At 48.2% G+C, this 17765-nt stretch overlaps 1 protein-coding gene across 7 annotated transcripts in view; it reads left to right on the top strand.

The window, feature by feature from the left end:
• LOC114452950 (receptor-type tyrosine-protein phosphatase mu-like) overlaps window positions 1-17765 on the top strand; it is a 75812-nt gene that overhangs the window by 37678 nt on the left and 20369 nt on the right. For 6 of the 7 annotated variants that reach the window (XM_028432509.1, XM_028432508.1, XM_028432506.1 and 3 more), the window contains exons 10-18: window positions 5496-5649; window positions 5737-5912; window positions 5992-6101; window positions 6186-6387; window positions 6488-6590; window positions 9227-9408; window positions 10488-10582; window positions 12292-12328; window positions 15404-15536. In XM_028432509.1, coding sequence (XP_028288310.1) covers window positions 5496-5649; window positions 5737-5912; window positions 5992-6101; window positions 6186-6387; window positions 6488-6590; window positions 9227-9408; window positions 10488-10582; window positions 12292-12328; window positions 15404-15536 — 1192 coding nt within the window. Of the gene's footprint in view, window positions 1-5495; window positions 5650-5736; window positions 5913-5991; window positions 6102-6185; window positions 6388-6487; window positions 6591-9226; window positions 9409-10487; window positions 10583-12291; window positions 12329-14032; window positions 14108-15403; window positions 15537-17765 lie in introns of all 7 variants that reach the window. The other variant, XM_028432510.1, reaches the window with a different exon arrangement.

The following is a 17765-nucleotide window of genomic DNA, read 5'->3' as shown; positions in this document are numbered from 1 at the left end:
ACACATATGTTCATATAATTAAAATACAGTAAGATGAAAAGAAATAAAATAGAATAGAATAAATCAAATCAGGTCAGATGTTCAATGTGAACAAGAGCGTTTTAAGAGGAGGTCTGTCTAACGTACAGGGTTGGGTCCTTCCAGAGTCTTAGCTCTCATTGGGGAGATGTTTAGCTCCTAGTGGCACACGGTCAGTTTGAAGTGGTGACAGGGTTCCAGTTTGTTTCTTATAAAGCTCTGGTGATGCTGAAGAAATGTTTGAGGGACTGTCACTGGGGGTCCTGTTGACGGAGGTTTAAGGGACCTGGTGGAAAGTTCTAGTGCTTTAAATCAGGATGGGATTCAGAGTTGTGTTTATTGCCATGTAAAGGTGCTGGGTTGGTGCCCTCCTACGGCCCCCTCCACATCTCCTGGTGTACTGGCCCGTCCCCTGGTGAACCGGCCTGTCTCCTGGTGTCTCCTCCATGCTCTGGACACTGTGCTGACAGACACAGCAAACCTTCTTGCCACAGCTCTCAGTGATGGGCCATCCTGGATGAGCTGCACTACCTGAGCAGCTTCTGTGGTTGTAGACATGCCTCGTGCTGCCTCTAGGGCTGAGAGCACTGACAAAATGCAGAAGTGATCAAACATCAGGCAGAAAGGATGAGAACAGAAAACTGGTCTGTGGTCAGCACCTGCAGAACATCTCCTTTATAGGGTCTTGATCATTGCCTCTCATTTCCACCTGTTGTCTGTTCCAGCAGCTGGAACTGATCCACAGTCAGTGTTGATCCTAATTGGACAGGCTGATTTCACAGCAGTGTGACTGACTTGGAGGTACAATGTGTTCTTTAAGTGTTCCCTTTATGTTCTGAGCAGTGTATATTAACATGATTACCATAACAGAGGGGAAAGTGCAGAGACCTGAGAATCCGTTCTCACGGTGCTTAGGCGGTGACGAGCTTCTGTGGTTCCTGAAAGGTTTTACTGGTCCTTTCATTTTGGGGTGGTCGAAGAGATTCACAGGCCTGTCACAGAGTCCATGAGGTCCTGGGTTTTGTGGTTCTTGGTTAGTCCTTGATGAGATGGTTCACAGAACTGAAGGGACCAGAGGTTCATGAGGTCTTTCTGAAGGTTCTTCTGTTCTTGGTAAGTTGATGTTGTGTTAGATGTGAGGGGCTGATGTGAGTCTGTGCAGGTTCCAGTGGTTCTCTGTGAGGCTGTGTGTGTGTCTGTGTGTGTGTCTGTGTGTGTGTGTGTGATAACCTCCAGCCCTCTGCAACTGGCAGCAGATTTTAAGAAGCTCCTCTGAGATCATCAGCAGGAAACATGAGAAACAAAAGACATGTTAAAAGATGAGTGTGTGTGTGACTGACAGCTCAGACACACACACACACACACACACACACACACACTCAGTGTGATGATGTTCGCTCTGATAACACTCATCTGTCTTCAGCTCACTTTTATTTATTCATTTTACTACCAATAAATTATGAAGCAGCCTGTATTTGTGTATTTATGTGTGTGTGTGTGTGTGTGTGTTTAATAATGAATGGCTGTGTCCATCATACAAGCTTTAGGACTTAGAGCTCAGTGAGGCGACGCAGCGTGGTGGCAGATAAACAGGAACAGCATCATTGAATATTCTGCTTCATTCGCTGAAGTGCAGCTGACAGGAAGGAAGATCCGACACACGCACATCAGATCATCTCCTCTCTTTATCAGCTCGCTGATATCAAAGTGCTGCTGTGATCATTGCTGCTCACATTATTGATCCTGTGTGGGGAAACAGCAGCAACAAACTTAAACTGAGACCCAGAATGTTCCAGCTGCTCAAAAAGCTCAAAGCAACAAGACGAACATGGTTTAAGGACCAACAACATGAAACACACGAGAAGTGGGCACATCTGCACTGACGTGCACAGCAGCGGTCTGACTTCACTGGAATAAGGCCGCTGTTCTCTAGATAGCATAGCACGATTAAGGTCATATTCAGAGCCTTGAATTCAGACATATGACGACGTCATTTTACGTTAACACCTTCATCAAGTTTACAGCAGTTTACAGCAGTTTACAGCAGTTTACAGCAGCTTGGGTTAGTCGAAAGAGCCTCACCACATGCAGCCGCTTCCTCTGCAGTCTGATCTGTGTCTGGAACACACACACACACACACACACACACACACACACACCTTCCATCAACAGTATATTTTAATATGCAGGTTTTTGGCCTCAAATATACGTCTGGACGTCTCAAGGCGAACCCACCGAGCACAGCTCTCAGAGCAGCTGGAACACTGTACCTATGGACTGAAGGGTGTGTGTGTGTGTGTGTGTGTGTGTGTGTGTGTGTGTGTGTCATCGCTGCTTTACTCTGAACATGCTGCCTACACATGGAGCACTGCTTGTTGGGCTAATGAGGACTTTAATCAGAATATGGTCACTGTCAGGAAACATTTCCCATGATGCACCTGGATACTGGTATAGATAAGATAAGATCTGAGTCCCAAATATTACATCAGACATCATATTACTTTATAGAAAGAAAACACACGCTGCATACAAACAGAGAATATGACAGGCTGGGCAGTCCCAAGTTATAATTCTGATGTATTATTCAACGTGTTACAGTCAGAGATTAATAATAAAATGATTTGTAAATATTAGAGCTTTAAACCATTAAAAAATGAACTTACATAGTGGTAGAAGCTTCAAAATAAAACCCTCTGAAGCTGCAGTTGGAGGAGTGAATGTCACAGATGGAACATATAAAGAAACGTGTGTGTGTGTTAACATCCATTAAAGTGTGTGTGATGTTTGTCAGGGCTTTTAGAAAATATCAAATGAATATTTCACTTCTTTCTCTGAGTGTCTCTTTCCACCTCAGATTTTCATGCTCTGCTCGTCACTCTGCTCTTTTAGAGCTTTTACTGTATTTTTATCTTTTCATTTCTTTTGCTGTTTGTCTGTCGGCCGGCTCTTATTCTCTCCGTCGTCCTCAGGCCGGCCTGGGCTCAGACTCTCTGCTGCGGGGACATGTGGTCCTGTGAGGACTTTAATGGTGGACGGCAGCTCTCAGTCTCACAGTCACAGCTCGTCCACCAACAGAAGCTGCAGTGTAAACATCACAGTCAGACTCAGATTCAGCTTTACAGAAACAGCTGAGCACATGAATGAAGCCCCGATATGATGACACTGACTTTAACAACTCAGCAGCTGTGTGTGTGTGTCTGTGTGTGTCTGTGTGTGTGTCTGTGTGTCTGTGTGTGTCTGTCTGTGTGTCTGTGTGTCTGTCTGTCTGTGTCTGTCTGTCTGTGTGTGTCTGTCTGTCTGTGTGTGTGTGTGTGTGTGTACAGTCCACTCTCTGTTCTGGTCAGTCAACATAGATCGTTCATCACTGATTCTCATTTCCCCCTCTTCCTCCTCCTCCTCTTCACCCCCCCCCCATATTAAATCTGGTGATCTCCTAGAAATGAAAAATTAAACCTCTCCCCCCCCCCCCCCCTCCTCCTCCTCCTCCTCCTCCTCCTCCTCCTCTCCTTGATCCTAAAGTCACCTTCAGACATTCATCACTCCTCTTGCCTGTAATGTCTCCTTCTGTAGCAGCCATGTGTTTTGTTTGTTATTGAATATTGATCAGCCTGGCGTGACCTCATATTTCTGTCATAAACAAACCACTGAGGTCCACACGACATGTTTCTGAGCAGCTTTTTTAATTTCACTGGATATTCATTAGATGTGAGTTTAAAAAAATCATATTTATTTGTGTTTTATTCATGTTTATTATTTTGATATTCATTTAGATCAATGGCAGAAATGTTCTGCTGTGTGTGTGTGTGTGTGTGTGTGTGTGTGTGTGTGTGTGTGTGTGTGTGTGTGTCAGCAGGTTAAATTGGAAATGTGTTTCAATCAGTCAGGGTCGTGTTCACTGAAGAGGTCACAGAGATCGGACATAGCGAGCGAGGCTGCAGAAAATAACAGATTTGTGTTTACTGCAGTAAACACTGAGCCCGACACACATGAAGCACAGAGACCTGCAGGAGGAGGAGGAGGAGGAGCAGGGGCCGGGGGAGGGGCCGGAGGAGCAGGAGGAGGAGGTGGAGGAGCAGGAGGAGGAGGAGGTGGAGGAGGAGGAGGTGGAGGAGCAGGAGGAGGGGCAGGAGCAGGGGGAGGAGCAGGGGGAGGAGCAGGGGCAGGAGGAGAGGGGGTCACAGGGTCCAGATGAAGGAGCAGAGCAGCCCCTCAGCCTGAGACACCAGCCGACCTGAACCCTGCCAGCAGGAGCAGGATCCAAGTGACCACAGTGTCGATCAGATCAATGATTCTGTTGATTGACAGTTTGAGCTGAAAGCAGCAGCTCTCCTGGACCTGCAGTGTCTCATATTCATCATTGAGAATGATTGATTATGAGTGATGACTGTCAGGTCACATGACCTTCTGTAGTTTCTGAAGGTTGGACTTTGTAGTTTTTTAGTGTTTGGTGGAAAAATACCTGATGACATCAGCAGCAGGGCGCTCTGACTCTGTGTCTGATTTAAATGTCAGACCAAAAATTATGGGATGGAAACCATGAAGACCACACACACACAGACACGCACGCACACACACACACACAGACACACACACACACACACACAGGAACTTTAGAGGGGAATGATAGGATTTTATGTGATAGCGTTCACTCTCCCCTCAGGGATTATGGGTAATAGGATCCACCTCAGTCCCCTCTTCCTCCCCCTCCTCCCCTTGACCCTGGACCCACATTGTTGCTGTGGTGGTGTGTGTGTGTCTGTGAGTGTGTGTTCCCTGTAGACCAACCATTTAGCTCGACGTCTCTCTTTCATCGCACAATTGAGGTGGAGAAACTCACAAGTGCCTCTATTGTGTTTGACTAAAAGCCTGCAGAGAGAGCGGGACAGAGTGTGTGTGTGTGTGTGTGTGTGTGTGTGTGTGTGTGTGTGTGTGTGTGTGGAGGGGGGCTCAATAACAGGAAGAGAAGTTTTCTATGCAGCCACAATCGAACACACACACACAGATGAAAGCTGACAAGAAAAGGAAAGGTATTGTTCACTGGCTGCAGAAAACACCTGAAAACACACACAGAGACACACACTCATACACTCACTCACACACACGCACACACACTCTCTCTCTCTCACACACACACTCACTCAGTGGGGTTTTGTCAGGAGAAATTGCTCTTTCCTGCTCTCATCTATCATTCTGTCTCTGAGTGGATCGCTGTCTGTCATCTTGAAATACAGCACTTAGATTGGACACTACAAAGACCCTGTGTGTGTGTGAGCGCTCTCAGTTCGAAGCCTCCTTTAATCTGCCCCTCTCTCTTTGTGTCTGGTGTTTTCAGTTTCAGTTTAGAGGAGGTGCCTCGGAGCTAAATGTGCTGCTGGTTCTGACCTCTGGTACTGAGCTGGACCGGGTTCTAGCTGTCACTCTCAGTGGAGGTGGCGTTGGTGTGTCACATCTAACTCCTGTTTGTGTTTGTGTGTCAGATCCGATGCACGGCCCGCAGCGCCTCGAGGTCATCGACAGTCAGTCCAAACAGGTGACAGTGCGATGGGAGCCATTTGGATACAACGTGACTCGCTGCCACAGCTACAACCTGACAGTGCAGTACCGCTACAGACCTGCAGGGGCTGCCAGCAGGTAACACAGCAGTCAACACAGAGGGTTCGTTAGTCTGTCATTAAAGAGGGGCGGGCAAACACTTACCCCTTTGTGTGTCTCCTGCAGGAAGCCGGTGAAGGAGGAGGTGCGAGAGGAGGTGGTGTACGACACACTGAGCGCCGTGCCGCAGCACATCGTACGTAACCTTCCGCCTTTCACTAATGTCAGCCTGAGACTCGTCCTGAGCAACCCCGAGGGACGCAAGGAGAGCGAGGAGCTGCTGGTGCTGACGGACGAGGACGGTACGAGTGCGGGACGTGTCTCTGTGGACGTGTCTGTTTGTCCTCTGTGGTCTGATCAATGCTGCTGCTGTGGTTTCAGTGCCCGGAGCTGTTCCGGTGGATTCCATCCTCGGCAGCAGCTACGAGCAGCAAATCAGCCTGAGCTGGAGGGAGCCGCTGCAGACCTACGGCCTGATCCGGCAGTACGAGGTAAACCCCTCAGGACTCCAACTCCCAGAAAGCTTTGCTGGACTCATCGGTCCAATCAGACACTGACACGGTTCTGCTCCACAGATCTCCTACAAAGCCCTGAGCTCCTTCGACACAGAGTTCGACCTGTCCAATCAGAGTGGAAAGGTTTTCAAACCGGCCAATGAGACGAGCCATGTGTTCACAGGCCTGTACCCAGGCTCCACCTACTCCTTCACAATAAGAGCCTCCACTATCAAAGGCTTTGGACCTCCTGTCATCACCCAGTTTACCACCAAGATCTCAGGTAGGACAAAATAAGGGAGAGTTAGGAGGAGTCAGAACTTGTTATCTGTGGTTCTGTTGGCCTGACGACTTTGTTCAAACATCACCCTCCTCGTGCTCAGCTCCTCTGATGCCAGCGTACGACCAGGAGTCTCCTCTGAACCAGACCGACTCCACCGTCACCGTGCTGCTGAAGCCGGCTCAGAGCCGAGGCGCTCCGGTCAGGTAACACCGTCTTTAAATATTCAGCAGCATCAGTCACCCACACCATCAAGTTTTCATGGATCAGACGTAAAAACAAACACATGGACCTCTGAGAGGGAGGAGCTGCACAGGAACAGGAAGTGCTGCTCTGCTGCAAACATTCAAATGCTAACACACACACACTCACTGTGATATCTCTGTCGCTGGGGTCCAGAGGAGGAGGTATCCGCGGTAACAGTCGTCATGTCAACAGCTGTTGGGCTGTAACGAGGGATTTGGCTAATTAACAATCAGCGGGCGGGGCTAATCAGAGCCTGCCGCTAACACAGAGGATTAACAGGGGATTAACAGCTAATGTGTCAATCACACACACATGCTGACAGAAAACACAGAGCGCATAAACCCGTCTCACCATCAACGCCGCGGCAGCTCTGTTTCATACAAACAGTCCTCAGTACACCCACAGAGAAACCTTCAGGTGCAGCACCACGTTACACGGCAGCATGGCGCACACAGGTCAAAGGTCACCTCTGTGAATCCACAGTGAAAATCATGACTTTTGATCAACTCACAGTGAGGCGAGGCTCATATGGAGGGATGAGGGGTGGTCTTTGAGTGGCGGACCACTGTCACATGACCTTTGTTGTGTTACAGGTTGTTGGCCTGAGAGCTCTCTAATTTGCAACATGGAGGCTGGGTTTCCTGACCTGACACTGCTGTAGTTCATGTATGAGGGCAGCCACCTTTTGTCTTCCTTGTTGATAGAAAAATCACTCGTGTGAGACTAGAAAGAAACATGGAGAAAATTTGATGTATGTTCTCTTCATGCAGGAACAATACAGGAGATGTAAACTGTGTGTGTGTGTGTGTGAGATGTATGGTGTGTTAATCAACATGATGTGAAATTCATCAGATTGAACAGATGCTGCTCTGAGATATGATTTCATGTTGGTGTGTTTATATTTAACTTTGCTTTTGTCTCTTCTGACACCACTGTGTGTGTGTGTGTGTGTGTGTGTGTGTGTAGGCCCAGTAGCACACCAACACACACCATACAATGCACACACTCCTATATAAGAGCCTCACATTGCAGGACAAAAGGTGTTGCCGCCGGCAACCTGTAGCTGTAATCAGATTACTGTCATACACACACCACAAATGCTGCAACGTGAGCGTGAAGAAATGTGATTGGAGACGGTTTGTCAAAGACAGAGAGGCGAAGAAAGGAGATAAAGAGAGAGAGAGCTGTGAGTGGGAGGAGAGAGAAAGAAGAAGAAAGGTGGAGGCAGAGGAGGGGGAGGAACGATCTGCTGCCTTCTGAGGGGAAATAAACGGTGTGTGTGTCTGTGTGTGCGTGTCTTCCTGCCCTCCATTAGTTTCCTGTCCTGCAGGAAATGTGACAATTCTGCATGTCTACTGTCCACACCCTGAAGGGTGTGTGTCTGTGTTTGTGTGTGTTTGTCAGTTTTGGAGACCTCTGTGTGTGTCTGTGTGTGTGTCTGTGTGTGTCAGTGTTGGAGCCCTCTCTGTGTCTGTCTGTGTGTGTGTGTGTCTGTGTGTGTGTGCATCTCTGTGTGTGTGTGTGTTTCTGTGTGTGTGTATGTCTGTGTGTCTGTCTGTGTGTGTGTGTCTGTGTGTGTGTATGTCCGTGTGTCTGTGTGTGTGTGTGTCTGTGTGTGTCCTGTGTGTGTGTGTCTGTCTGTGTGTGTCAGTGTTGGAGCCCTCTGTGTGTGTCTGTCTGTGTGTGTGTGTGTCTGTGTGTGTATGTGTGTCTGTGTGTGTGTGTGGTGATATATGACTTGTGTCCTGAACCTGGTTTCCGTGGAAAGCACAGCTATTGTTCCCAGCGTCCCTCAGGACACGGAGCGTGTTGCGTTCAGGGCCAGCTCACTGTTTCAGTATATCACAGACACAGCCCGTGTGACCTCTGCTGGTCTGGTTTGTGTAGAGTTAATGACTCCGCTGTGTTCTCGTAGGGTCATTTAGGGTGTAGTACCTTCCTTCTGGAGGGGGCGCCGTGGAGCACAGAGAGTTGTCCTCGGATGTGGACATGTCAGCCGAACACACTCGGAGACAGGAGAGTTTCAGTTTGGACATGCGGTGCTGTCGGACGGTTGAACAGTCGGACGCCATGCAGTCCTCAGAGCTTCTTCTTTCTCTTGATGTCCTGTTTGTTCAGCAGACTGAAACGGGGATTTCAGAGGGCTCTAAATCACCATGGTGATGACGCTAACTCCTCCCTCTCTGTCATACACACAAATAAATAGCTGCTGTTTCTTTGTCCTTCCACGCTGTCATTTTTTATGGCTGTGGACCAGTGAAGACGAGCTCAAACTTCGTCCCATTTGTTTCTGTCTTTGCTTCCTTTTCCTGCATGTAGCAGATGAGAGGCTGAACTGTGTCTGACAGCTGCTACACACAAAGAGAAGGAGTTCATAAAAAGCACAGAGAGGATGGGGAGGGTGGCGCTGACCTTTCTGCCAGCAGAGAAGTTTACGTGCGGCTTATATGTGAACAGAAATCCAGTCAATAATCTGGAGACGCCTCCGACCGAGCTGCTGCTCGTCTGCAGGATCCTGAAGGCCGCCAGCTCAGCCGCAACACCAGTCCGTCCTCTGACTGACGCTTAACCCGTCTCTGTGTCTCTATGTCTGCAGTAAGTACCAGGTGGTGGTGGAGGAGGAGCGCCCCCGCAGGCAGAGGAGAGGTACTGCAGAAATCCTGCGATGTTACCCGGTGCCCATTCACTTCCAGAACGCCACGCTGCTCAACTCCCAGTATTACTTCAGCGCCGAGCTGCCGATGAGCGAGCTGAGAGCGCCCATGCCCTTCTGTGTCGGTCAGTCACTCACACACACAGACAGACAGACAGAGAGGCAGTCAGTCAGCCAGACAGTCAGACAGAGAGACAGTCAGTCAGTCAGTCAGACAGAGAGACAGACAGACAGTCAGACAGAGAGACAGACAGACAGTCAGTCAGTCAGTCAGACAGAGAGACAGACAGTCAGTCAGACAGACAGAGACAGTCAGTCAGTCAGACAGAGAGACAGTCAGTCAGACAGAGAGACAGTCAGTCAGACAGAGAGACAGACAGACAGTCAGACAGAGAGACAGAGACAGAGAGACAGACAGTCAGTCAGACAGACAGACAGTCAGTCAGACAGAGAGACAGACAGACAGACAGTCAGTCAGTCAGACAGAGAGACAGACAGTCAGTCAGACAGACAGAGACAGTCAGTCAGACAGACAGTCAGTCAGACAGACAGACAGTCAGTCAGAGACAGACAGTCAGTCAGTCAGACAGAGAGACAGACAGTCAGTCAGACAGAGAGACAGTCAGTCAGACAGAGAGACAGACAGACAGTCAGACAGACAGCGAGACAGACAGTCAGTCAGAGAGACAGTCAGTCAGTCAGACAGAGAGACAGACAGTCAGTCAGTCAGACAGACAGTCAGTCAGTCAGACAGAGAGACAGACAGTCAGTCAGTCAGAGAGACAGACAGTCAGTCAGACAGACAGTCAGTCAGACAGACAGCGAGACAGACAGTCAGTCAGAGAGACAGTCAGTCAGTCAGACAGAGACAGACAGACAGACAGTCAGACAGACAGACAGTCAGTCAGTCAGTCAGTCAGACAGACAGACAGTCAGTCAGTCAGAGACAGTCAGTCAGTCAGAGACAGACAGTCAGTCAGTCAGACAGAGAGACAGACAGAGAGACAGTCAGTCACACAGTCAGACAGACAGTCTACTATCCTGTAAGGATGGTGACCTGTCAGTGGTTACCTGGTTACCTGTTGACCTGTCAGTGGTTACCTGTTGACCTGTCAGTGGTTACCTGTTGACCTGTCTGTGGTTACCTGTTGACCTGTCAGTGTTATCTGTTGAGCTGCTAACCAGCTGAGCTGTGTGTGTACAGGAGACAACAGGACGTACAGCGGGTACTGGAACGCCCCCCTGCTGCCTCATAAGAGTTATGGGATCTACTATCAGGCCGTCAGCACCGCTAACGGGGTGAGTTCACCTTTCACACACACTGAATGGAGTGTTCGCAGCAGAGCCCCTCCTCTATATCGCAAGCCATTCATATCACATTTCGCCAGTACTTAAAACGCCGTTTTTTGTGTCGTACGCCGCAGCAAACGCCGCTTTCACGTCATACGCCGTATGGCGTTTTCACAGTTTAACGCCACACGGCGTTTTCCAAACGGCCACCGATAACGCCGTACAGTGTTTTCTAATATTTTAATGATCTCCGCCCCATAACTTGCTCAGCCACTAGTTCACTCTGTATCAGCAGAGAAGAAGGACGGACCGATCCAGCACTGATCCAGCACCGAACTCCTTTGCTGTATCAATTCGGCGATTCGGGATCCTACATCCCATAATGCAGCGCTGAGCTTCGGCTTCATGAAACGCAGCAGCGTGCGTATCGGTCCTGTTTTCGTGTTTCATGTCGTCCATGAGGCGTTTGTGGGGAGTTTGTCAGGAGGGATCAGAGTCTGAGCCTGTGGCAGATGTCAGCTCGTCCAATCAGTCTGTGCAGCCGAGCCGGACGTCACACAGGGCTCCAACACTGACACACACAGACACAGACACACACACACAGAGGGCTCCAACACTGACAGACACACACAGACACACACACACACAGAGGTCTCCCATTATTCCACAGTTTGACTGTTTCCTCCTCTCTGTCACAAAAAGCAGAGGAGCGAGACCGACACAGAGGTCTCCTACACTGACACACACACACAGACACACACACAGGTCTCCTACACAGACACACACACACAGGTCTCCTACACAGACACACACAGAGACACACACACAGGCACACAGCATACACACTGACACACACACAGACACACACACACACAGAGGTCTCCTACACTGACACACACAGACACACACAGACACACACACAGAGGTCTCCTACACTGACACACACAGACACACACACACAGACACACACACAGAGGTCTCCTACACTGACACACACAGACACACACACACACAGACACACACACAGTGGTCTCCTACACTGACACACACACAGACACACACAGACACACACACAGTGGTCTTCTACACTGACACACACAGACACACACACAGTGGTCTCCTACACTGACACACACGCGCTTAATGGGAGTGGCGCTCCAGCAGCCTGACCAGTGATACTTGCAGATTTGTATCATACAGGATGGATGCAGAGGGCGATGTGCGTGTGTGACACGTGTGTAATAAAAGAATGATTGTTCACACGCAGATCATATTGTGTGTTAATTATTGACACTGGGAGGGTTAATTGGTGGCTGTGTTTAATAATGCAACAATAGTAGTGCTTTTCACTGTCGCCACACCACACAGACACGCTGCTGCACGTGTGTGTGCATGAATATTCATGAGCTCTTGTGGTTAATTTGTCGCCAGTTTGTTAAAACCGGAAAGACACAAGATGTTCTCTCTCGCCTTTCCCCAAACCCTCCTCACTGTGTGTGTGTGTGTGTCTGAGTGTGTGTTGCTGGTTGTTAAATGCCAGCGCAGGCACTGATCCACAGCCATTTGCCTTCTGTCTGCTCTGTTTACGATGCTGAGACTGTGTGTGTGTGTTTCAGTGTGTGTGTCTGCCTGTGTTTGTTGAAGAAGTTAGCAGATGTGACAGCTAACATGTCGGCATTTGTGTTGACAGGAAACTAATTTGCTTCTCTCTCTAACAGGAGACAAAGATCGACTGTGTGCGAGTGGCCACCAAAGGTGAGCACTTTATTTTGAAAGGTTTTTCATTACAGTTTATTTCGTAGATATCAGCTTTATTCTAAAAGGCATTGTTTGGAAAATCTGCTTTTATTTTGAAGGCTGTTTTATGTCACTTTGTTTTGAAGTCACCTGGTTTGCAGGTGTCACTAGCCACAGCTTTTATTCTGAGCTGGACTGAGCTATGAGCTTTTAGCTAGCCAGGCCACTCTGAGCTACCAGACACAGATGGCGGTTAGCTGCTGGAGCGCTAGGCTAATGGCTAACACAGGTCCCATCCACAAGTATACAGTAATGGCCCACAGATGGCTGCTCATTCCCGGCACCTGTCCTCCACTCTGTCCTGGTGTCCTCTATAGACACACACACACATCATGCTAAGACAACACCAGGCTGAAGTAAGGCTAATGACTGAGGCTGTATAGGTGTCCGGAGAACCGTTAAATGCTGCAGCTAAACAAGCTAAAAACACGGTTATCTCCCCTGATGAACATCCAGGACTATCACACACACACACACACACAGTAATTGACTGCTCTGACTTTAATCAGCTTTTATTGGTGCACAGTTCTGGTGGCTAACGACACCAGATGCTGATTGGATCTGTCGGTCCCCGAGCACCTGTCAGTCACGCTTCAGCAGCCAACCCTATCTCCCGTGGGTGGGAGGTTTCTCCTCCTCCCTCCATCCCCCGGTCCCTTTCAGGGTACCCACAGTGCCTTGCAGCACTAACAGTGAGCGGAGCTGATGTGAATGTTAAGGAGAGCTGAGCGTCGGCTGAATGCCTGACACAAAGAAAAGACTCAGCTGAGACACTTCTGTGTTACTGCGAAGTTTTAAACGCACACACATATTCATACATACACACACACACAGTCATACACACACATGTTCATACATACACACACATATTCATACACACACATATTCATACATACACACACACACACACACATTCATACACACACACACAGTCATACACACACATATTCACACACACACACACACACATACATACACACACATGTTCACATATTCATACATACACACACATATTCATACACACACACACACACACACGCATTCATACACACACACACACACATATTCATACACACACACACACATTCATACATACACACACACACACACATACACACACATATTCATACATACACACACAGGCACACATATTCACACTCATTTACACACACACTGAATGAACGGTGTGTTGTGCAGCTGTTCTGTTCTGCTCTGGTTTCTTCTGCTACTCGTTGATCACTAATGTGTGATGATTGATGGGCTGATTAACGAGCTTCTCTTCCAGGTCTTTAAAATACTTCCTGTTAAACTGACGGCGCCCTGCTCTCCTGATGACGTCACACCGCCTCTCTAACTTTGAATCAGTTTGGACACAATGAATCGGGGCAGGTGGGGCGGTGGGGCGGACCGAGCCTCCTGTCTGATGTTTCTGTCTGTGAGCACAGAGACGCTGTCACTGAACGGCCTGACCTGCAGCTCCATGATCAATGGTGACAAACATGGAGGTGCTCCAGCTGATGATGTCATCAGGAGGGCAGAAAGTGGTTGCATGTCACTAATATTTCTGCTTCAGTTCAAACCGCTGCTACAGCCTGTCTCTCTCTCTCTCTGTGGTTGTGTATGTCTCTCTCTCTCTCTCTGCATGCCTTCCTGGATGAATAGCTGCTATAATCGTCACCCAGCTCACCACGCCGTACATTCGCATCGCCCCGGCCGCTGGCGACAAGCAGCTCACAGGTCAGACCCCTTATTTCATGGACACTGACACAGAGCAGGTCCTTGAAAATCATCTGGTCAGAGTCACCGACAAACATGACAGAGAGGACTGGATGTCTGTTATCAGCATTTATCTTCAGCACCTCCCTGAGACACACACACACACACACACACACACACACATACTACTTCACAGCTCGCAGAAAATGATATTTACCAGCCTGAAGGTGAGAACCTTCCACCAACAAACACTTGTTTGTGTGTGTGTGTGTGGGAGAGGTTGTGTCACCAGCAGGCCTCAAACACTAACAGCTGTTTGCCTTGTATACACACACATACAAACATTAATACTCACACACACCTCCCACTCAGCGTGACTGGCTGAAGCCCCGAAGCAGAAAACAGCTTCACTTTCACATAAAAACAGCTTCTCTATGGCCTGCTGTGACACACACACACACACACACAGACACACAAAAAGAGACACACACACACAGAGAAAGAAATGCACTCGCAAAGAGATAAATTCTGTCTTCAAAGCAGTGTTTTGATAGCCTTTAAACTGAAAACAGCAGCTCTCTGCCTCCGAGGGGGTGATGCTCTGTGTGTGTGTGTTTGAGGGACTGATGAAACAGAGATACAGAAGGAGGCAGCTGATAGTCGAGCTCGGCTGACCTTGAGAAGACAAAATGAAAACAGAAAATATCAGAACCCGTCAGAGAGCAGCAGCGGTCAGACCGGTCTCTGTGAGGACGGCAGCTTGGACACATCACATGTCCAACTACAGAAGAAATGTCCTCACACAGAGGAAATGTCCTCACACAGCAGAGGTGTCCTCACATGTATTGTTTAAAGCTGGAGTCCACAGCAGTGTGGACAGACACACACACACTGTGTGACTAATAGCTGTTGTCAGGTTCTGATTGGAAAAGTGGAGTAGGTCTAAAATGACACATTACAGCAGTCGACAGCGACGTCCTGAAGGATATTACACCTGGACACACACACACACACAGCAGGTAATGGATTTTTCATGGCACTGACATCCCATCACATTATACAGTCGGAGGACTCCTCATCATCCGTACCTGCTTCAGTCTGAGAGCCGTCCAATCAGACGACACCTTACCAGAGCACATGTCCACACATCAGTCCGAGTTATTGATTGTTAATCTATTCAATCAGTTTACATTTACAATAATTACCCACTGGTTAATGTTCCTGGTGATGTCACAGACAGCAGAGCAGCTGGAGCTCTGTGAACTGACCCATGCAGCTGGTTTAATGAACAGTTACTTTACTTGATGCTGTTTTCAGGAGCTGCCACCAGGAAACCAGAACCAGAGCAGGAGAAGCAGTCCGACCACACGGTGAAGATCGCCGGGTCCATTGCCGGCGTACTGCTCTTCATCATCATCTTCCTTGGAGTCATCCTGCTGATGAAGAAACGGTAAGAACACACACAGATTCAGTGTGCTAAACAAATCAGTGGCTGCGACAGGCAGATATGTACACATTTAAGAGACAGTACACAACCCTGAGAGTCAGCAGACACACACAGCGAGGCCGCTGCTGGAAGGCTGACTGCTGTGAGCGAGGCGTTCAGGTGGAGCAGGACTCAATGCATTAGAAAAAGATCCTCAGAGGGAACATCGTTATTCGGTACTTTAGTCTGCAGTTTAGTCTGTAGTTCAGTCTGTAATTCAGTCTGCAGTTCAATCTGTAGTTTAATCCGTAGTTTAGTCTGTAGTTCAGTCCGTAGTTTAGTCTGTAGTTTAGCCTGTAGTTCAGTCTGTAATTCAGTCTGTAGATCAGTCCGTAGTTTAGTCTGTTGATCAGTCCATAGTTCAGTCTGTAGTTCAGTCTGTTGATCAGTCCATAGTTCAGTCTGTAGTTTAGTCTGTAGTTCAGTCCGTAGTTTAGTCTGTAGTTCAGTCTGTAATTCAGTCCGTAGTTTAGTCTGTAGATCAGTCCATAGTTCAGTCTGTAGTTTAGTCTGTAGTTTAATCCGTAGTTTAGTCTGTAATTCAGTCTGTAGATCAGTCTGTAGTTCAGTCTGTAGTTTAATCCGTAGTTTAGTCTGTAGTTCAGTCCATAGTTTAGTCTGTAGTTTAGCCTGTAGTTCAGTCTGTAATTCAGTCTGTAGATCAGTCCGTAGTTTAGTCTGTTGATCAGTCTGTAGTTCAGTCTGTAGTTCAGTCTGTTGATCAGTCCATAGTTCAGTCTGTAGTTCAGTCCGTAGTTTAGTCTGTAGTTCAGTCTGTAATTCAGTCTGTAGATCAGTCTGTAGTTCAGTCTGTAGTTTAATCCGTAGTTTAGTCTGTAGTTCAGTCCATAGTTTAGTCTGTAGTTTAGCCTGTAGTTCAGTCTGTAATTCAGTCTGTAGATTAGTCCGTAGTTTAGTCTGTTGATCAGTCCATAGTTCAGTCTGTAGTTCAGTCCATAGTTCAGTCTGTAGTTCAGTCCGGAGTTTAGTCTGTAGTTCAGTCTGTAGTTTAGTCTGTAGTTCAGTCCATAGTTTAGTCTGTAGTTCAGTCTGTAGTTTAGTCTGTAGAACAGTCCATAGTTCAGTCTGTAGTTCAGTCTGTAGTTTAGTCTGTAGTTCAGTCCGTAGTTTAGTCTGTAGTTCCGTCTGTAGTTCAGTCTGTATTTCAGTCTGTAGTTCAGTCTGTAGTTTATTGTCCTCACTTGATGGGTTGGTCTATTAACTCTTAATAACTGAGTTTATTCATACATGTTGTAACTTGCAGTCACAAATACACGCAAGTTGTCCTCACAGCAGGGGGCGCTGCTGCCCAGAGCAACTACAACAGAATCAGAACCGTGTGAAACGGGCTCGGTGTAGAATAAAGGGTTAAATGGCGTCTGTGGTGACGGCTGCTGGACGATAAGGATAAATAATGGAGCAGGTTGCAGCAGTAATCACCATTAAACTGTATACGGACCCACTTTATTCTCCAACATCAAACACACAGCCCCGCTGGGACACACACACACACACACTAATACAGTGTATACACACATCGTTTGCGGGCACACACATTTAAACACAGAGAGAAAAGCTTCTGTGTTTGGAGAACGTTGGAGATGAGAGAGAAATTTAGATGAAAGAGAGTCGCCTGGAGCTGAATGGCTTCAGGCTACACAGAGACAGACACACACTCTCACTGCACACACACATTTTAACAAAGTGTGTGTGTTGGTACGATGTGGTGAGTTTGAGTTCTATTCATTTAGCGGGTCGATCGAGCTCTGATCTCTGTTGCAGTTATTAGAGAGAGAGAAACGGAGAGGTGTGTGTTGAGCCTCTAATGAGCTTTTTAATGTCGATGGGTGCGTTTGATTTCCACTCTGTGACCAAACCGAGGTCACACTCATTACAGCGGGCTGTGAGCTGCAGGCTGTCTGTGAGCTACAGGCTGTCTGTGAGCCACAGGCTGCGTCTGTGAGCTGCAGGCTGTCTGTAGGCTACAGGCTGCGTCTGTGAGCTACAGGCTGTCTGTAGGCTGCAGGCTGTCTGAGCTGCAGGCTGCGTCTGTGAGCTGCAGGCTGTCTGTAGGCTGCGGGCTGCAAGGTGACGAAGCTCCGCTCGGGACACGGCCTGCATCTCTGTCCATGGCCTGCGTCTTCCACGGCTTGCGTCTCTGTCCATGGTCTGCGTCTCTGTCCACGGCCTGCA

Source organism: Parambassis ranga, chromosome 20 (genome assembly GCF_900634625.1).
Source record: "Parambassis ranga chromosome 20, fParRan2.1, whole genome shotgun sequence".
NCBI classification, from domain to species: Eukaryota; Metazoa; Chordata; class Actinopteri; family Ambassidae; genus Parambassis; species Parambassis ranga.
The sequence above is the reverse complement of the archived record's forward strand: the minus strand, read 5'-3'. Positions and strand labels throughout refer to the sequence as shown.